This window comes from Protopterus annectens, chromosome 4.part0 (genome assembly GCF_019279795.1).
Source record: "Protopterus annectens isolate FY-2018-M chromosome 4.part0, PAN1.0, whole genome shotgun sequence".
In the NCBI taxonomy this organism is placed as follows: Eukaryota; Metazoa; Chordata; order Ceratodontiformes; family Protopteridae; genus Protopterus; species Protopterus annectens.
Genome location: NC_056733.1, coordinates 932,024,534 through 932,046,974, shown reverse-complemented (window position 1 = coordinate 932,046,974; position 22,441 = coordinate 932,024,534). Strand labels below are relative to the sequence as shown.

Here is a 22,441-nt window from a genome sequence, read left to right as displayed (position 1 = left end):
TTGTGTTTATACCTCCCAGTATTAAGTCGTGTTTGATATTTGTTGTAATGGAAGACCAAATGTTTGACTACATTGCTGCTGATGTTGCTCGAAGGACTGTATACAAGGTACTACCTGTGTGCTGACTCAGGTAAACAATAAGCAGCTTACATGCATCACATATGGCTACCTTTATCTTTGCTTAACTCAGTTTCAGGTTGCTACTGAATAATAACTCCCTTAACCTTACCTGGTCTCTTCTGACAGCACTGTACTTAGAGGAAGCATTTGTTTGTCTGAAACACTAGGTTTAGTCATGTTTCAGTGATTAAGTTTGGTGTACAATATTCCATCGAAGAATGTAGTTCAAGTTTACTGACTATGCTCCTGGCATTTAAGTGGTATATCCTTGGCCCATTTGTGTAGAAAGGTCCAGTGTTTTGGTGTATATCACCACAGAGCACGAGTGGAGAAATAAAAAGCATACTGATTTTTGCGTGTTTATCAGTTAGATATAAATTTTGGTATCTATTTTGGAGTAATTATTGGTTACGTACTAACTACCTATACTAGATTAAGATTATGGTTTTGTTAGAATTGTTTGTACACGGAATGACATAAAAAGTTGGCTGTGATACTTAAATTAGTCGTGGGCATTTGTTTGACACGAACAGTTTACATGAGTCTGGTAAATATTGAGAATTGTAATTGCTATGATGGTACATATTAAAAATGTTTTCCTACTTACACTAACTTACATGGTATATAAGCAATTAAAGAGCGTCATAAGTGTGGGAAGGTCTTCATGTCTAAACAAGCGTATGGCACAATGCATGGGTGAAAGGGGAGCAAAGTGGCCTGCCAATCAAAACAACAGCAGCAGTCAAACAGTGCACGCATGTGCACAAGGAATCCTGGACAATGGAAATGTGGTTATGGAACATGCTTGGACATGAGCAGGAATGCTCACACCACCACCTACTGCACCCAGATAAAAAGCTGTCATGGTCCCAGTCCAGATGCACATAGGAGCCAAGTCATAGGTACGTACTAGGTTAGCTGCCCTTGTGGGTCAATTTAAGCCTAGACAATATCTCTTTTTGTGCTCGAATTAATCTATCCTATTTGGTTAGAGATTGGCCTTACTCGTCCCATGGTCAATTACATATCACCCCAAAGAGAATAACTAGGATCATACCATAGATAATTTGAGGGGACCCATGCATGGGATAAAGTATGTAGGACCTCCCTCTGTCAGTTAGTAATACAGGGGACAGTCCTGGAGTAAATTTTCTGTTTCTCCTCCAAAGATTCAAATTGCGCTTAAATATGAACAGGGACAATCTTTCTTTTATGTGGATGGGGAGTGAGTATTTCTAATGCTGTTTGATTTGCTGATGTGCAATAAATCCATCAGTATTGCTCCTCCATATAAGAGTGTCACAATTCGGACCAGGTCACTAAAAGGTTCCCAAAGCCACCCAGAAAAACATTATCCGGCCCTTAACCTGTTTTGGGCCAGATGAGCAAACCTAAGCCCATTAAAGCAAAGGTATGAAAAAGCTCAGAATAGGGACCCTCCCATGAAAAGGGCATCTGGACCGGCTTCCAAACCAACAAAAAATGTCACGCGAATAAACTGCCACTATAAGTCTCACTAGCCTATACATTCCTCTGAAGTTGCACATCCCTCAAAGCAAAGGAAAGGAGTGGGATAGTCAGTGAGACCATCACAAGCTTTTAATTATCGGAATTAGTAATACAGCCAAATCACACCATAGTCCTAGGAGCTCCTGGAAAGGAAAAAATAAAAAATCAAAAACACACACCTCTAACAAAGAGAAACCAGAAGCAAGTTCTGAAGCTATGGTTCCAGCTTAAGAGGTAAGGTACATGTTCCACTGCTAGTAGAATTTAACTTTTGGGTGCAGTGCTTTACCGGTAGGGGTTGTGGGTTGATGCCATCGATTCTGACATTTACTTACTCTGTCTGGCCTGACTTTCCACAGACACTGATCGTATGCTTGTGAGCCCTGGAAAGACTTAAGACAAAGGGTAAAGGGCAGCTTCTACCCCCAGCTGGGTCATTTTGGGAACCAGCTGTAAGGTTTTTTTTTTTTTTGATAGATGGACAAAGTTTCATTGACCTGGGGGTGGGGGTGGGGGCCTTCCAACCAGTAACAAGTTGGTATCGTTTTAAACAGCCTCAAATAAGTCAAGCAAGTGCTGCTGTCCAATATTCTGTCACATCAGTGTTGCATTTTTATTCCTTTTAGTTTCAAATAAGTCAAGCAAGTGCTGTTGTCCAATATTCGGTCACATCAGTGGTGCATCTTTATTCCTTTTAAACAGTCTCAAATAAGTCAAACAAGTGCTGTTGTCCAATATTCTGTCACATCAGTGGTGCGTCTTTTTTCCAAAATATTTTAATAAATGTTATCTACTACTGTTTCATGAAACCACCAAATTGTTTTTCCTTTGGTCCTCCTTAAAGTTTCTCTTAGTTTCAGACATTAAGGCTCCCTGTTCTTGTGAAGTTCTAAACATTCAAATAACCCTCAGAAGAGGCCTTATAATATTTTACCGGGTTCCATCATAGTCTACAGCAACTCTATGAAAATAAGTCAAATATTTTCAGTGTTTCACAGTTTTGTATATTTCACAATCTTGATCTGTTAAGTACGTTATGCAGTGCTTTAGGCCTTGGGTTTTACCTGGGTCGGTTCTCATCTGAGTACTTAGCCAGCTTTTGTTGATGTTATACTGCTAGCCTGACGGCACCTTCGTTCTGCAGCCATTATGCCCTACAGGGTCAATGCCTACTGTAGGTCTCTGGCATAGCAGAGTGATACTTTGCCATTCCACTCTAAAGCAGTTTTTTTTTTGTGATCACAGGAGGGGCTAAGTGCTCCTTTTGCCCACATGTAGCCTAAATGCATCTTGGTAAACAACCTAGTGGAAAAACTGGCTGACAGTAAATTATGTTTCTCTCCTGTGTTAAGGCTTAGGACCCTCAGCTGTATGTATCTTGTGTTTAAGTTTTAGGCTTTTCCTGGTGGATCGGGCCCTGGCCACTATAGAGATGCTTCTTGAGTCTGGGATTAGGGAGGTTCTTAGCCTTTATGTTTAATAATGCCATTTTGGCACATTTCTGCCTTTCTTTGTCAACAGTGGATGGCCCAGTTAAGGTAGCAGGAAGAGTGGTCAGCCTGGCTGTAGCAGGAAGAGTGGTCAGCCTTGCTGCATTCTTTCCTCTGGTCTTGTTGGGCAGAGGCAACATACTTCTATGACCTTACTGAGGGTCTGCTTGCCTACTTGTTGACTTCTCACCTGTGTAGGAGGGAGACGTGGCTCTGCGGGTACTCTAGGCTCAAAACCAGTCAGTATTTAATTTTTCTTTTGTCTGATTCTGATTTTTTCTCTCACCATATATCATCACCTCCCGGCACCCCATACCTGCACCAGAATCTATCTCTTCATTCAAGAAAGATGAAAAATGGACATGCCCTAGTGAGGTGGGAGCCTGCACCCTATTCTTTCCTGAACAATAATCCCAAATGACCCACTGTTCCCCAGTGAAAAGCAGACGGTAGCGAGTTTGACAGCTTGCAGGGCCTGTGGGGCAGCCTACTTTCTTCCCCAGGAGTATCCCCTCCCCCTTCCCTTCAGGGAATAGAAAGTGCCCTTTTCCCTAGAAATGCACATGATTTTTGACTTCTGACGTGATGATGATGCAATACAAATACATATGGAGTTGTACTATTTGCATTCGCCACAATGAAAGTTGTCAAATAACAACCCCTAATGAAAGTATAAAGAAATATTCAGTCTCACTGTAAAATGTATATAAAACCATACATTTGGTAGCTATAAATAAAAAGCCATACGTCACCCCCCCCCCCCTTTGACAGCTGTTAGAAAAAAAACAAAACCAATAATTATACCTGTCTATTCAGGAATAAAATATGCCCAGGATTTGAGTTTCATCCTTGAGGACATGCTGAAGCTGTCCCAAGTAGATTGTTCATGGTAAGTACACACAGTTTTGGTGGAGCCATTATTCCAGTCATAAAAATGTCCTTGTTCTGGACACATACACAGGTTTTACAGCTGATGAAATACCAACTTAACAAAAACATATCCAGGGCATGTCCTGCATTAGTAACCCTGAAAATAATTGTTATATGAGCTCTTAATAGAAACAAAAAATAATGCAACATGTCAGACTGTCACTGTCAAATGCGTAAAAAAATGATGCATTTAACTTATATGCATAAAAGATGATATGTCAGACACCCCTCTTGAAAGATCTTAATACAATTTTAAGGGAGTTCTATGTGGACAATGAGATACAACTTGGCAACTCAGTATATTCTAATGGTCATACAAGGCCTGCTAGTAGTACTTATCAATAGAAGGTTATGAAACAGTTCAATAATTTCCAGTAAATGTTTTGGACAACTGTTCTGGATATTCAGTTATAATCTGTACTTGGGTTGAGCTTTTAGGTGTTAGTGTAATAGAACAGTTGCATCTTTAATTTTAAGTGTTATACAATAATTAACTATAATATTTTCTTTTTCCTCTCTGACCGCTTCAAATACCTAAAAACATTATTTTAGCAACAAACAGAACAGCAGTTTAGCAGCACAATGTATTTATGACTTCATTCCTCTGTGAAAAAGGGGTCAGTGCTTGTTTAGGGTATGCTGAATCAAATCACATCTGCAGTAGATTTATTCTAGGAAAACAAAAAAGGATGAAAGCAAAACATTGCTTGCACTTTTATTATTTTCACAAAATATCACAAAGCACTAATGTCTGCTCCACACACACAGACTATCTCAATCAAATTTGGCCTTGGGACATGAAGCCCATCTTTTGACTGTAAAGAAGTTACAAATGGTTTACAAATAAAAGCTGTAATGACTGCCCGCCCCTCACCACATACATTCAGGACTACTCCGGACCCATCCAGCCACAACTTCCTTTTTTTCCTCATTTTTGCACATGGGTTCAAGGTGTCACACATCATTATCATCATCCTGGCAGATACCTGTTTAGCTGCCATCAAGTGACAGCATTGGTCAATCATTTTTACACATAGCCTGCCTTCCCCACTCCATGAAAGTATTAATTTTCTGACTGGATACACCTCTGATGTTTGATGTGAAAAAGTCTAGGCAAAGTAATGCATTTCATATTGTCTCAAACTTATCTACACACAGACACAGACACACACACAGACACAGACACACACACACACACACCTACCTAAAAGATTTAAACCCACAAAATTTAATATTAAAAATGACTTAAAATAATCAACAAAAACACTGGTGGTATTATTTGCTTGCTCCGAGATAAAACCCATACTGCTCCCTCCACACATATCGCTAACTAAATATACCAACTCTGAGACTGCACAATACCTGGTATTACACACACACACAAATAACATGACAAAACACCAAACAATCCATGTGGAAAAAAAAAGAAGTTATGTACTTACCATAACATTCCATGTGAGTTGTTCATCTCGCCTTCATTCTTACATATGGGTTCGGATATGTACTTACCATAACGTTCCATGTGAGTTGTTCATCTCGCCTTCATTCTTACATATGGGTTCGGCTATGTACTTACCATAACATTCCATGTGAGTTGTTCATCTCGCCTTCATTCTTACATATGGGTTCGGATATGTACTTACCATAACATTCCATGTGAGTTGTTCATCTCGCCTTCATTCTTACATATGGGTTCGGACGGCCGCTTTACTAGCTGAAGATCTCAGAGTAGCTCAAGGCCAAGTCCCTATCCCATGATGCTCTCTGTCCTACCTCAGATCTAGTTTGCTGAACCCAGCATGAACAGATATAACCCAAAGAATACCCCAACCGGAGTAAGAAGTCCCAGAACAAGACCACCAGACCCCCAAGTCTACTCGTTCTTCAAGACCCTGGAGGGAGAAGGCGGCTGGGAATGTAAGAATGAAGGCGAGATGAACAACTCACATGGAACGTTATGTTAAGTACATAACTTCTTTATGTGAAGTTACTCAATCTCGCCGTTCATTCCTACATATGGGTAGCGTCCCAAGCACTCTAATTTTGGGTGGCTCAGGGGAGTATATTCCTGAGGACAGTGGAACCAAAGAAGCCCTGTCCCTGGAGGCCCTGTCCACTTTGTAATGAGTGATAAAGGTATGTGGCTTAGACTAAGTGGCAGCTGCACATATAGTGTCCAAAGGCAATCGAGCCACATAAGCAGAAGTGGACACAGCTCTAGTGGAATGTGCCTTCACGCCATGCTCTAAAGTTTGGTTTGCTGAAAAATACACAAATTTAATGCAGTCAGTTAACCATTTTGAAAGGGTAACTTTAGAGACTGGTAATCCTTTCTTAGTGTCCGCATGAGATACAAAGAGTTGGTCAGATCTTCTAAATTCCTTTGTCCTGTCCAAATAGAATCTCAATTGTCTGTGGACATCAAGTGTATGCAACATGTACTCCAACTTATTAGAATGGTTACTGAAAAAGGTTGGAAGTTTGATAGTTTGATTCAGATTAGTCTCGGAACACACCTTTGGCAGGAATGAAGGGTAAGTCCTCAGTGATACTCTGTCTGGGTGAAACACCAAGTATGGGGGTTTGATAGAAAGTGCTTGAAGCTCAGACACCCTATGCACTGAGGTAATGGCCACCAAGAAAATAGTTTTCGAAGAAAGAACCTTCAAATGACAGGATGATATCGGCTCAAAAGGAGGAAGAATAATATACAACAGCGCAAAATTTAGATTCCAGGGTGGCCTAAGATGAATGGTACCCTTCAGGAAGGCCCTACATAATCTGTGAGACATCAAATTAGAACCTTCAGCTCCGAGGTGAAAATTTGAAATTGCAGCCAATTAACTCTAATAGTGGCAGCTGCAGCACCTTAATGAAAAAGCTTAGATAGAAATTCCTGGATACTAGCAATTGGGGCAACATAGGGATCAATGTTATTCTGGGAGGCCCAAAAGGCAAATCGCTTCCATTTACTAGCATACAACTTTCTGGTGGAAGCTTTATGCAAAGACACAAGAATATGCTGTACCTCCGAAGAAAATTCATGTGACCTGGCTAGGTTGGGAATCGGAGCAGCCAAGCTGTCAGTCTGAGGGAACGAAGGGAGGGATGGAGGGCGGCGCCTGACAAATGTGTCAGCAGATCTGGAACTGGGTCCAGAATCTAAGGTTCCTCCAGCTGACAGAGTCATAGGAAGGGGAACCAAATCTGTTGAGGCCGAAAAGGGGCTATTAACATCACAGTCCTTCCCAGGCTTTTGGCTTTCTGCAAGAATTTTGGGATCAGGGATATAGGTGGGAAGGCATACAGGAGTCCCGTGGGCCAATCGTGTACGAGCGAGCCCCTTGGGCTGTCCCCCGGAGGGGGATTCAGGGCAAAGTAGCTTCTGCATTTGGCATTCATAGGGGATGCAAACAGGTCATAGCAAGACTGGCCCCATCTGCGGAAAATCATCTCCGCAACTTCGTCTTTGAGAGACCACTCGTGCGGTAGCAGAATGGCTCTGCTCAGTTTGTCTGCTATCACGTTGGATTTTCCCGGGATATGCGCTGCTATCAGAAAGCGCACGGTAGATACTGCCTACTGCCAAATTCTCAAGGCCTCTCGACACAGGGGTAAGACCTGGTTCCCCCTTGCTTGTTGATGTACTAGACCAGAGACATGTTGTGTCTGTACCGCAATCGCCCCTAGAGGAAGAGAGTCATGGAAGTGCTACAACGCCAAAAGCACCGCTCTCAGCTCCAGAACATTGATGTGCAACTATGACTCTGTCTCCGACCAGGTGCCTTGGTCTGTTCTTCCCTGAAAAAGCCCCCCCCCCCCACCCTATCAGAGAAGCATCTGTGGTCACCGTGGCTGACGGCAGGGTAGAAACAAATGGTCGACCCACTGTAACTTATTGGCTGGTCAACCACCAGCGAAGATCCTTCTTCCAAGAGTCCGTAATCATGACTAAGAATTACATCGGAAGTTGTTGGTAAGACCACTGGGTGAAGAGTAACCACTGAAGAATCCGCATGTGCATAATCCCCAGGGGAACTGCTATGAGTGTAACTGCCATGGTACCTAGCAGCTTAAGTACTTGAGAGGCTGGTACTTTTATGCTCTGCAAAATGCATCAGACCTGGTTTCGGAGAGTGGCTATTCTGTCCAGGGGCATTTTCACTGTGGCGATGGTGGTGTCTAGTTCTGCTCCAATAAAAAAGATACTCTGCGATGGCAACAACGCAGACTTTTCAAAATTGATGGTGATGCCTAACTGAAAGCAGAGATTGAGTAAGAGATCTATGGACAGAGTTAGTTGATGCCTGGAGGCGGCGGTAAGGAGGCAGTCGTCCAGATAAGGAAACACTCAGAATCCTAGACGCCTCAGGTGAGCTGTAACCACTGCCATGCATTTAGTAAACACTCTGGGGGCTGTTGCGAGTCCAAAGGGCAGTGCTCGGAATTGGTAGTGAGTGGCTCCCAGACGGAAACACAGATGATCTCTGGATGGTCTGGCCATTTTGATATGGCAGTACGCATCCTTGAGATCTATAGAGCACATCCAATCGCCCATTCCGAGGAATGGAAGAAAAGACTGAAGCGTGACCATCCGGAACTTCTCTTTCTTTACAAATGTGTTGAGTCTGCTGAGATCCAAGATGGGCCTCCAGTCTCCTGTCTTTTTTGGAACTAAAAAGAATCTGGAGTAAGTTCTGGATCCTATTTGGTCTGCTGGGACTGGCTGGATGACTCTTTTTCCTGCAGCCTCTGGATTTCTATGGCTGCTTGATCCCTGAGACTGGGTGGAGTATCTGGGATTTTTTTCCCAACAGGTGGGGTTTCTAAGAATGGAATGATGAAACCTCTGGTAACGATGCTTTGTACCCAAGAATCTCTTGTAATTTCTAGCCAGGCATTCGGATACAAAGCCAAGCGACCCCCGACTGCCTCCACAGTAGGACCGTTGGGCCTCCTTTCAGGAGCACTGAGAGGACTTCCCAAGGAACTGACCCCTGTCACCCTGGTTCTGCGGACTCCCTCTGCCGCCGGGGTGATGTCTTTTATTATTACCCCCTCCTCTGCCCCTGGAGGGGGGTTCACTACGTTTGTTCTGGAAAGCTCCTTGGGACTTTCGGAACCACATTTTTCCACCTTTCTGCCCCTTGGGGTATGGTCTGGTAGGGGTGAAAAAACAGACTCCTACGGCAGATAGAGTCTTTCCCTCTTGCTCACACCTAGTGAGAGTCTCCTTGACTTTTGGGCCCAAAAAGAGATGAACCATCGAATGGGGTGCTGACAAAGGAAGACTTGAAGGCTTCCACAAAGGAGCGTAAGTGCATCCAGGAATGTCTCTGAAGAGCTATTGCTGAACCGCCTGCCCGACTCGACCCATCGGCTGCATAGGAAATGAGCCACATGGACGAGTTAACTATGGAACTAAGAGTATTAAGCTGAGCTGTCACCTTCTCAGAGACACCTCCATCTGTACTACCCTGCAGAGTATCTCCAAGCTCTTTTAGGAGATCTCTTTGAAGATAGGTAAAATGAGTCAAGTAGTTAAGTGATCGTATAGCAAAGGTCGCAGAACTAAAGATGCTTTTCCCGTACCTGTCCATAGTCCTGGAATCCCTATTAGGAGGATGGACAGTAGAAGAGGTTGCGGACATCTCTTTCTTGGTGGCTGCCGCCACCACCATGGCATCAACCGGAACTCCCTTAGTGAGCAGCATCTTGTCTTGGGGGGAGGTGATAAACTTGTTGGACCCCCGAGGGACCAGTTCCATAGTATCAGGAGACTCCCACGCCCTTTGAGCAACCAATTCCATTAGTTCGTCGAAGGGCGGAGTCACCCAGGAGGTGGAAGGTTGAGACCCAAAGGCCTTCAGGAGCACCGACTCATCCTCAGTAGGGCTAACGGACTGCCAGTCATCCCTCTGCTTAAGGACTTCCAGGATATCATCAAAGGAGATATCCTCCGAGGGGGACCCTTCTGATTCCTCTAAGTTGGTGTCTGATGTCAAGGACTCCTGTGGGGAATCTAAATGCCTCCTTTTACAAAGTTTCTTCCTGGGAACCTCATCAGTGGGAGCTTCTGCTGAGGTCTCAGTAGAACAAGGTTCACCCGATGGGGTTACCTGAGGCTCCGGATCTCGACTCTTCACAGGGACCTGCGATGTATAGGCAGAAAGCGGCACTTTAGGGGAGGAGGAGGCGGGACCTGATGAAGTGTGCATCTTGGATGACATAACCCTACTCACAGCATGGAAGGCTTCCACTGCTGCGACCTGAGGAAGCCACCGGTTCTGAAGAAGACGGCACCCTCCCCGGCGCCGGGACAGTGGGTTCCGAGCCAGAGGACGAAGCCGAGCTCATCTGCGCCGATGCAGAGAGAGGAAGGGTCAGAACCGGCGCATCGGTTCAACTCCCCCCCCCCCTGGAACCAACCAGAGAGTGTCGGCTCACAGACTCTTCCAATGGTACCGAAGAAGTCAGGGTTGACGGAGTCGATGGCACTGGAAAAGGCCTCGGCTCTAAAGGCTCCACAACCATCAGATCCTCCCCCCCCAGCTCCAAAGGCCCTGCTCGGCTTGGAGGAGGAGTAGACAGCAGGTGCGATGGTCTTACGCCCCAAAACTGGTTGGGTTGAGACCAATAATAATTTAGCCAGTGCCGGGTTCTCGAGAAGCCTCTGCACCACCCAGTCCACATCCACATCAGAGAGGGTCCTCAAAGAACGAGTTGAAGGAACCGAAGACACCACAGACTGAAGAATAAGCGGTCTCAAGGTTTCGAAGACCAGCTCCAAGACCAGGGACCGGCTCCGAAGACTGTGGAGCTGGCGACCACACCTTCACAGTAAAGCTTGGAGCTGATGACTTGGGATTATGAGGAAGCCTTAGAAGACTTTGATCCCTTCGATGACTTGGGGGTCTGGTCAGCCTTGTCCAAGGACTCCAGAAAATCAGGCTTCAACAACCCTCTATCCACCAACTTCCTTCTTCTCTGAAGCAAAACCCTGCTATTGAAGGAATGGCAGATAGAGCAATCCTCCTGGAGGTGAACTGGCCCCAAGCAATAGACGCAATTCACATGGGCATCCGTGATGGACATCTTCTGCCTGCATTTTGGGCATTTTTTAAATCCTGATTTTTGCTTCTCCTTTTGATCAGCCATACGAGAAGCAACATCACAGTAAACACTAATTTGAAGACAAGAGCACATACAAAACACCGCAAACTCTAGCTGCTATAAACAACTCTGAGCTGTCAGATCCACTGAACAATTATCAAACTAACAATGATCTAATATCTAAATATATTTCTATCTAATAACAAGTTAAACACGCACACTATTAATAGCAATGCTATGAAAAGCCACGCTAAACAGGATACGGATTAAACTAAGGCACGGCCGAAGGCCTAAGAGCAGCTGCTCTAAAAGGGACGAAATCTCGTCAAAACTCTGAAAAGCATTAAAGTAAACAACGCCAATAAGTGGTATAACTGTATAAGAGTAATTATATTTAGCTATAAGGCAGAAAAAAGAGAAAAATTAGAAAAATTTGTCGCAAACTGGCCCGAGCTCTCCGACTACTTCTGATCCTGTTGCAACGGCAAACTAGATCTGGGGTTGGACAGAGAGCATCATGGGATAGGGACCTGGCCTCGAGCTACCCTGAGATCTTCAGCTGGTAAAATGGCCGACTCGGAGCTGATAGATTGGTTCCAAACCCATATGTAAGAATGAACGTCGAGACTGAACAACTTCACATTATTTTTTTTTCATTTGCATGCTCTGAGGATTTGTCTTGGAACATGCAAATAATGCTTTTAACTATTTTAGGAGGACTCATGGGTATATGATGTGTATGTCAAAAGGTTGAATGCACTAAAGTTTGAATACAAAGTAATAGAGCATTAGTGATCAAAACTTGACCTACAAAAAATGGAGGAACGACTGAGCATAATTTGTCTGAATAGTGGTAGGGCTACAGAAAGGGTTTTTCTAAGGTAAGGTGTAGTGTGAGGGTTAGCAGGCATTAGTGAGGTGCGGCTGACTCTTGTTTTTGATGCAACTAAAGAAAGCAATTCCTTGAAAATAGAAATAAAAATCTATATCCAAAGTTAAGGAATTTCTGGACACTGAAAAGGAGACGAAAAAATGGAAGTGAGATCTTCAGAAAAGGAAAGGAGCAAATTACATAGAATTAAATGGAAAGTACAGTTTTGTACCTACCATAAATGTAGATGTCCGATAGATATGCAACTGCAGTCATAACATATGGGTTGTCCTGCCTCAGGCAGCCCTCGGTCGGCCGGATTCCAAAGTCTGGGTCCGACGTCGGCTGATGTCGCATTTCTCTCCGACGTCAGAGCGGCTGGAGTATATAAGCATCAGCCGACGCCATCTTCTTCAGTGTTTCTTGCCCCAGATGCCAGGTGCCCTCCAAGGAAGGCTGTAATCAAATTGGAAGACAAACATAGGTTTCCAGACAATAAATAAGCAATAAACAGATACACCATAACAGATATCCCCAGCTAAGGATGACAGGGATAGGAGTGGACCCAAGGCATAGAGGGGAAGGAGGGAGGGAAAACCCGACTGCAGTTGCATATCTATCGGACACCTACATTTATGGTAGGTACAAAACTGTACTATGTCCTTCAAGAATGCAACTGCAGTCATAACATATGGGTTGAATACCATAGCTTAGCTGGGGGAGGTGGTATGCTCTAAGAAAAGGATGGTGTAGCTATCAATCCCTGCAGGACTGCCGAAGCAAAGCCTGCTCTGGATCTGGAATATAAAGGGAGGTTGTAGTGTTTGGAGAATGTATGCACGGAGCTCCATGTAGCAGCTTCTAGAATGTCTTTTGTAGGCACCCCTCTTAAGAATGCTGTAGAGGTGGCTGTAGCTCTGGCGGAGTGTGGTCTGACATTGACTGGTACACTCTTTCCATGGAAGGAATAACAGAATCTGATGCAATGTCCAATCCATTTTGAAATAGTCTGTTTGGAAATTGCTTTTCCTTGTACTCCAGGGGCGTAAGCTACAAAAAGCTGATCAGACTTCCTACTGGTCTTGGTTCTGTCCAGGTAGTAGCGAAGTTGTCTGTGAATGTCCAAGGTATGCAACAGTCTTTCCCCTTTGTTCTCAGGATTGGGAAAGAAAGTAGGCAGGTGAATTGCTTGATTTAAAGAAACCCTAGATACCACTTTTGGCAGGAAGGTAGGGTTGGTACGTAGGGAAACCCTGTCTCTGTGAAAGGTTATGAACGGTGGTATTGCCATTAGGGCCTGTAATTCCGAAACCCTTCTTGCTGAGGTAATTGCCAACAGGAAAGCTGTCTTCCATGAGAGAAATTGTAAGTCCACAGAAGCTGCTGGCTCAAAGGGAGGTAGAGTCAGTTTTTCTAGGACAAAGTTGAGGTCCCAAGCTGGTACTGGAGCCTTTCTTGGTGGCTTTATATTCTTGATTCCCCTAAGGAATTGCCTTAACAAAGGATGTGAAAACACAGGTGGATCATAGGTTCATACTAGGCTATCTGCCCAAGGGCATTTTTATAAGCCTAGCCCAGAGTTTTTGTGGCTTTCGCCACCCCTTTAGTTTGAAGAAAACTATGCCCATTATTTTGCTGAGAATTGATAATGCTCTGGCCCTGCAAGAAATCTGAGGTATCTTCTGCAGCTGTGTCTGATAGGGACATGCAGGTATGCCTCCTTGAGGTCCAGAGTAATCAGCCAAGACCCCTTGCCCAGCATGGGAAGGAGTTGCTGTAGAGTCAGCATTTTGAACTTTGGTACTATGAGAAAAGTGTTCAATGCGGACAAATCCAGTATTGGTCTCCATTGAGTTTCTTTTCTTGGAACAAGGAACAGTCTTGAATAAAACCCCTGGCCTTGTTCTTGTTGTGTTACTTTTTCTATTGCTTTGATCTGAGCAAGCAGAGAAATTTGCTTGATAGCCTCTGCCCTCTGGTTTTGTGGTAGGTTTGGCATGCCTTGTTTTCTTGGCAAGGCATGAAAGTGGAACCTGTAACCTTGGTCTATAATGTCCAAAATCCATTTGTCCTTTGTCAATCTGTGCCAATTGTCTGAAAACAGAGATAATTTTCCACCCAAAGGAGCTTCTGTTTGCTCCTTGGTCAGCGGAAGTAGAGGAAAGTCATTGAGATTGTCCCTGTGGGGCAGGAGAGACCCCTGTGTCACTTCTTTGGTTTGATGGTTGCCATTGTCGTCCCCTGTAGGAACCTCTGTATTGTCCTCTTCCTCGGCCACGCCTGTTTTTGCCCCTTTGAAATCTTTCAGGATTAGGGAAGGACCAGTTTTTAGAAGGCTGCTGAATCTGGGTGGCTGAACCTGGAGGAAATCTTTGACTGTCTGAACTGACTTGTCTTTTTCCTCAATGGACTTTAATACATCTTTAGCATTAGCACCAAAAAGCTTGTTCTTTTCCAAGGGTGCATCAAGAAGTTTTGCCTTAACGTGATCTGGTAGAGGTTGTTCTTTTAACCATGCATGTCTACGAATGACCGCCCCTGTCATAGCTGCCCTACATGAAGCTTCCAATGCATCATATCCACACTGCAGAAAGTGATTGCTAACTTGCTGAGAATTATGTACAGCCTCCTGCAAAGACTTCCTATCTAAAGGTTCATGAGAGGCCAAAGTTTTCTGTAAATCCTCTAACAGGTAATCCTGATATTGAAACATATGAAAGAGACAATTGAGTGCTCTCATAGATAAAGTAGTGGAGGTGTAAACCTTCTTCCCCCATCTCTCTAATGACCTAGCTTCCCTGTTGGAAGGCAAAGGATTTTTGGAGGTGGTAGCTGAAACCCCTTTCGGTCCCTGAGAAATTGTTTCTAAATCAACAGCATGGGCCCTAAAGAAATGAGAATGTGTTTCTGGGACCCTATAGTATCTGTCCGGCTTGGCAGGAGCAGGAGGAAGAGTATCAGGGGTAACACTGGAGTCAGAGTATAGATCATCCAACACATCAAGCACAGGAGGTATAGCTAAGGGCCTGTGTTGGGGCTCTTTAAGGAAGGTTCGAAGGCGCTTTCTGGAATCAGAATATTCCTGGCCTTGCCACTTAAAATGCTCCCTCATGGAATGCAGAACTTCCCCAAAAGAAATATCCTCAGGAGGGGAGGCCGAGGGGATGGAGTCCTCTGCATCTGAGTCCTCATAGGTCTGGAAGGGCTCTTCCTGGCCATCGGAGTGAACAGAGTCCACAGAATCTTCATCTGAAGGGAGAGGGTCAGAGGATTCAGCCCTGGGCCTCTTATCAGGAGGAGGCTGGGATCCTCTCTCAGGATGGGCCTGGGAACCTCTGATCATGGAAATTAAATCTGCGGCCATAGTCATGATTTGTGTTTCAGGAGTAGGCTGAGGTAAGGCTTTAGCAGTAAGGTGCTTGGTCTTGCTGGCTGCCTTAGCACGTGTGTAGGCCTTGATAGACATGGACATGGGAGGCCTAGCAGCTCCACGTGCAGGAGTGACCTTATCTACAGCAATGGTCTCGGGCATTTCCTCGGTTTCAGTATCCGGAGGAAAATCAATAACTGGCGTCGGTGTGGTCTCCGGTATCGGAGGTATCGGTAATGTGGTGTCTTCGATTCGGAGCGGTGAAATAACCGCTCAGAGGAACCGGGGCACTCGCGGTTGGTTTTGGTGTGGAGTCGGTGGATGTCGGTCCCGGTCTTTTCGTTTCTTAGGAGTTTGCGATGTCGGTAGTTCCGACGGCATTGTATAACTGAATTTTTCACCGAAAAAGTCTTCAGCGAACTTCACCCGGCGCCTGAGTGCGCGCTTGTTGAAGCGAGCACAGGCAGAACAGGCCGAGACGTCGTGGTCTGGGCCAAGGCAAGGAAGGCAGTAAGAGTGGAAATCCTTATGAGGTATTTGTTTACCACAAGACAAACAATTATTTACTTTTTCAGTAATTTCTGACATCGGCTGAGGCAAGAAAAGATCCTCAACGGGGTACTTAGCTTTTTTGATGACTTCGGATTCGAAAAATACAGGAGCTGACCAACCGGCACTTGCGAACTGCTTCTGCTTCGGGCACCGCGCAGCAAGAAAGACTGGAGAAGATGGCGTCGGCTGATGCTTATATACTCCAGCCGCTCTGACGTCGGAGAGAAATGCGACATCAGCCGACGTCAGACCCAGACTTTGGAATCCGGCCGACCGAGGGCTGCCTGAGGCAGGACAACCCATATGTTATGACTGCAGTTGCATTCTTGAAGGACATCTTGTGGGGACAATGCATGCAGAATAATGTTCAGGGGACAGAGTGAGATTTAATGGAAAGCAGAAACTGAGCAATTTAATGTTGGCATGAATGAAAATTGTTAAAGAAAACGTATATGTATAATGCACGACAATTACTGAAACTTATTACAGTATGTTTTCTATTAATGCATGTAAATTCATAAGATAGCTTAAAACTGATCAATTTAATATTGCTGCTCAAAAAATAAATTGCTTTTACACAACGACTGCTCCCCAGACAAAAATAATAGCCACTTTCTGAATGGGTACACCTCTGAATTACTGTGATCAAGTGAAAGAAACTCTGGCCTAGTGAAATATTTTGAGTCAAGCCTGAACACATGTGCACATTTGCGCATATATCTATATCTGTCTATAGTATATCTATATACACACACAAACATATATATATATATATATATATATATATATATATACATATATATATATATATATACACATATATATACATATATATATATATATATATATATATGTGTGTGTGCGTGTGTGTGTATATAACACACACAGATACAGAGAGAGAGAACGAGAGAGCTTTACTATTGAAATGTCAGACGGCATTCACACGGAATGGGAATGGTTGAAAGGCTAATTTCCAGTTCACTGAAGGTCAAACCGAAAATGGTTGGCTCCACAACACCGAATGCTAGTGTACATTCGATGTTGTAAGTTCGACGTTCTATCTGGACATCGTGGTACAGTGGGGACTGGGAAATGTACCCATTTCCTCACTTGTAGTGCAATCTCGGAGTTTGTATATATAGTTAGCAGGGAGGTGTCGGGGTTGCAGGGGAGCTTGCCCCCCTGCAAAACGTTACCTGAGAGTGACTGCAAGGCAAGGTACATGGGTAATGTTGACTTTGTTGAATGGGATGGGTCGACATTACTGGTTTCATTACTGTTGCCTGCCCGATGTTTTTATTTTCATTATTTTTTTTTCAATGAAGTGATCACTCAATAGTTTCGGTTTCGGGATTTCAATAGTAAATCTATATATACATCCACACACACAATGCCTGTTTCAATGATCAGTTCACTTCACACTCAGACCACCTCCCCAAAATTACTTAATTATAAAGGGGTAACACTTCTGACATTAGACTTTGAACAAGTGAAATAAATTTTGGTCAAAATAATGCACAGTAGCTTGTTTCATACAAACACTGCCCTGATTACACAACACTACCTCCTTATAAAATGGCTAATATATTTTTTTTGGCTTGGAATGGTGCACTGAGAGATGAACCACTGACTATAATCCTGAGGAAACCAGTTTGAAGAGAGGTTCAGGTGTTGGAGCAGCTGGGCAGGGAAGGGTGTGACTGAATGTGCCTCACACATGCTGAGGACAGAAAGTAGGTTTTGGTTGGCTGACTGCCACCAACCAAGCAGCGGTTTGAAAAAGCAAGACTGAGGTGATGGCACTCACAAGCTGGTTTTGGTAGCATTCAGTCGAAGGATTAATGTAAGATCATGCATGCAGAGGGCACAGTATGCCCTGCAATGACAGGGTGCTCAAGTCAGTCACCAGCAGCAGGGTTGTGGCTTAAGAGAAACAGTCTTCATTGCTAAGATGGTAGGGATGGCATAAACTACCTCCACAGCTGCATGGGTGACAGCCTTTCTGGTTGGCTCTTGCTTCTCTGATGAGGATGCCCATTACAAGAGAATGAATGAACCCAAGACCAATAATGGGAGGCTTGATGGCTGGAAGGCAGAAATGCAAAAAGACTATATACACACACAAAAGAACAACCCTGACAGTTGACTGTGATCAAGTGAAACATTCTGGCCATAGTAATACATTTCAACTTGCACACTGCTGCTGACTCTCCTGATTAATCAGATGATTTCAAACACAGGACTTCCTCAATCCTCACAACAGCAGACACTTTAAGACACCTTTGATGCCTGAATGTAACTATTATCTAGTATGCCAAGAGCACTATTTGATGCTCGTTACTCCCCTTCCTCACCCCAAATTGTTTAAAAAAACATGAGCATTGCTCAGGACAGTGACTGCAGAGACTACCCACATTTATTTGTTGTCCAACCATTTTTTTTTTTAATTTGTATTTTAGGCTTGGCTCTGTGGCACAAAGGGATAAAGTCCTAGGTAAAACCTGCATGACACAACTCTGAAGAGAGGCCCGGATGCTGAAACAGCTTGGTAGGGGAAGGTGGGACTGAGCCTGTCACATCCATGCTGAGGGCAGGGAGTAGGTTTTGGATGGCCGATTGCTCTTATCCAAAAAAGAGGCTTGCAAGTCAGTGAAAAGGCAAGACTAAGGAGGTCAGCCTGGCGATCACTCCTGAATATTAGAGTGCCTAATCCCTTCCATTACAGACAGGATGAAGCACCCTTTGGACTTCTACCACCCAAGACCACTGCCATCATGCTATGTGATCAGCTGTAGAAGAACGCTTTGCTAAATCAGAGTTCGGATGTACAGCCCATTGCAGTGTTAGCAGTCTGGCTCTGCAACATTCATATGAAGGCGGATCCCATCCAGGCTGTAGAGTTTCTGCTCCTAGCAGGTCTTAGCAAACATTGGCTTTGATGCACAAATGCATGACAGACACCACCAAATGGTCCGTAGAAAGACAGGTCGAAAAGGATCAGCATATACATCTATTCAAATAAAAATGTGTGTGTCAAGAATACATACCTTCATCAACTTGGATATCAGCAGCAATGTTGGAAAGGAGTCTTCGTTAACTTCTGAAGCTGCAAAATAAAACATGCAACTTAAGGTAAAGTTCAGTTAGTTTTAGCACTATAATAAAAGGTAAAATAGTCAACTGAACTGAGAATATTAATTGTCAGGTATAATCATCACTCTCTTACCCAATATGGCCCAAAAAGTTGAACTAGTTTTAAAAAAAAGCAGGTGAAAAGGCAATCTATTCAGCGTAGCACAAGAAAGGCTGATGCCCTGTTCTAAGATGTACTGCTGTTCCACATCTAACAGAGGTGAAGTTCGTTTGTAAGAATACAAATGCTGAAGCAGCTCCAAAGCCTATAAAATAAAAGTTTTTTTTAAAGAGCTTTAAATTAAATTTATTTTTATTTATTTTATTTACAAATAAATCATCTTTTAACAATGGTGGTTAAACAATGCTCATCCTGAGTTACATTGCCTGTACATGCACCACACATTTAGGTAATAAAAAGAAAAAATTCAACAAATTACAACCTAATCTACATCTCAATAATGAAAAACTGCTCTTGTCCTGTAAAATTCGTAATAGACCCAAAGGAAGTGCCTTTTGCATTTTTGATTACCCATAGGCCAAGAAAAAAGTAATACAATAAATATCCACCCTGGAAGGAGAAATTTCCTTTAATAATGTGTCAACCCACTTGTAAATACTTCTAAGTATTCAATAAAAAAGGAAACTCAAACATGTCATGTGAAACTCATCCTTCAGAAAGATCAAGAAAACCAGCTTACAGGCACTACGGTGACAGCACTGTTATAAAATAACTCAAACACCAGGTATTACATCATCAAACCAGCTGCCACCAATCCTTCAAATTTACCATCATATAACAGTTACAAACTTGCTAGTGTGACATGGTATTCACACATTTTTAACTTTCAATAATGCAGCACATTTACAATTGTCCAAAATGCTTACAGCAACTCAAGCTAAAGTTAAACATACTGTTCAGCAACACACTCACATCTGGTATTCCTGGAATTAAAGAGTAGCATTCTTATAGAATAGATAATAGTGGTACTATTACAGACAACATACAATTCTTTAAACTCCCATAAAATAACTCATAACATTAGAGCAAGAGCACATATTCCCTTTCCTTCTTTGAGTATTAATGCCAAAAACCATACTACTAAAAAAAATACTTTCCTTATTCAGCTGCAACCAGATTCCTAAAAAAGGTTCATCAACAAATAAATATATATTACTGTAATGAAGCAAACTTTCTGAGATCCTCTCAATAAATTCTGCATACACTTCAACACTTTACCCTGTGATGTTGAATAACTACAACAAATCAGTCTCATCAAAGTTACCTTATTTACACATCCATTCTAGAGTCAAAAAGGTACTGCCAATCATTTCCTATCCAATTAAGAGTGGACTTATTTATATCCAAATGAAAGTGGAGGGTGGGGTGGGGCATGTCCCATTGACTAGGACAAGAGACCATAAGTACATATAATTTCTTCATCAGCATTTGGACCAAATAATTTAACTGGAGGTTTCTGGAAACTGAATTAACTGCATCATCACTCAACAAAATTCTAAGAAATAAATTTTGAACTCCAGGACAGCAAAAATCAATACAAAAATAAATAAGTTATTTACTCACCATAACTTTCCATCTATGTTGTCCATTCTCATTCATCCTCAAATGACAGAACTCTCTAGCTTCTCCCTCACCCATAACGCACCAACCCAAGTACCTCAGATCTTGTTTGCTGACTTTAGTAGAAAGGGAATATTTACAGTCATATGGGAAGATGACTACATTTGGATATCACTATAAAGGACAGTCATTGTCCTGTAACTACTTATTCTTCTAGAGGTTTACACAGGATGGGGGTTAGTGGGGAGCTGAGTAAGAATGAAAATGGACAACACAGATGGGACGTTATAGTGAGTACATAACTTTTTTATCTGATGTTGCCAATTTTCATTCTATCCTCAACTGATGGGACAGAGTCCCCAGCTAACTAAATTCCAGGGTGGACTCTAGAAAGGATATTCCTGAGCACCCTTGAACCAAATGATGCTCTACCTCTGGAGACCAGATCCACTTTGTAATGAGCAACAGTATGGGAAGCAGCCCAAGTGGCTGCATATATCACCCATGGACATTCTAGACAGAAATACTGAAGATCGCTGCATATATCACCCATGGACATTCTAGACGGAAACACTGAAGATCGCTGCATACATCACCCATGGGCATTCTAGACGGAAACACTGAAGATCGCTGCATATATCACCCATGGGCATTCTAGACGGAAATTCTGAAGATCGCTGCATATATCACCCATGGACATTCTAGACGGAAATACTGAAGATCGCTGCATATATCACCCATGGACATTCTAGACGGAAACACTGAAGATCGCTGCATACATCACCCATGGGCATTCTAGACGGAAACACTGAAGATCGCTGCATATATCACCCATGGGCATTCTAGACGGAAATTCTGAAGATCGCTGCATATATCACCCATGGACATTCTAGACGGAAATTCTGAAGATCACTGCATATATCACCCATGGACATTCTAGACGGAAATACTGAAGAGGTGGCTATGGATCTAGTTGAATGGGCCCAATCATGAAGTAGAGAATCCCTTGGGGATTCCCCCTGCAGAGGAATTGGAGCAAAGCTGCTGCTGCTGCACTTGTTGTTTAGGGGGAAGCAAACAGATTTCAGCAAGGCTGGCCCCAGTGACGGAACATCAATACCATGACATTCTTGTTGAAGGACCATTCATGAAGCAAAAAAATGTACCTGCTCAGCTTGTCTGCTATCACACTGGATTTCCCCAGAATGTGCACTGCTATGAAAAAGCAGTTGGATGAGATTGCCCACTGCCACACTCAGAGCTTCTCGACATAACAGGTAGGATCTGGTCCATCCTTGTTTGCTTGATGTACCCATCTACTGACTTACTGTCAGCTTTAATTGAAACTGTCCGTAAGGAGACAGCATCCTGGAAGGCCTGCAATGCTAAAGCATTGCTCTTATCTCTAGGGCATTGATGTGCAAGTTGCCCTCTTTGGGGTACCAAGTGCCTTGGACTGTTTTCTCCAGAAAATGCCCCCCCCCCCCCAAGCTGGGAAGCATCCATAATCACTATGGCCTTGGGCTGAAGGGGAACAAATGGGTGGCCTTGTAGAACCTAATCTGATTGAATCCACCACCTGAGATCTCGCATGCATGTGGGAGTGATTCATATCTGATAAGACATGGGTTGGCAAAGTATTGACCATTGTGTGGTTAGCATCCACTGACATATTCTCATGTAAAATCTGGCCACAGGTACTAATGTTCTCGCCGCTGCCACTGATCCCAGAGCCTGAAGGACCAGGCAGGCTGAAATCTTGGTACTGCAGA

The 22,441-nt window shown here is 43.5% G+C and overlaps 1 protein-coding gene across 1 annotated transcript in view; it reads right to left on the bottom strand.

Moving 5' to 3' along the window:
* KNTC1 (kinetochore associated 1) overlaps positions 1 to 22,441 on the bottom strand; it is a 3,090,908-nt gene that overhangs the window by 1,009,388 nt on the left and 2,059,079 nt on the right. The window contains exons 46-47 of the mRNA XM_044068909.1: positions 19,182 to 19,353; positions 19,003 to 19,061 (exon numbers count right to left, since the gene is read on the bottom strand). Of these exons, the coding sequence (XP_043924844.1) occupies positions 19,003 to 19,061; positions 19,182 to 19,353 (231 nt within the window). The remainder of the gene's footprint in view (positions 1 to 19,002; positions 19,062 to 19,181; positions 19,354 to 22,441) is intronic.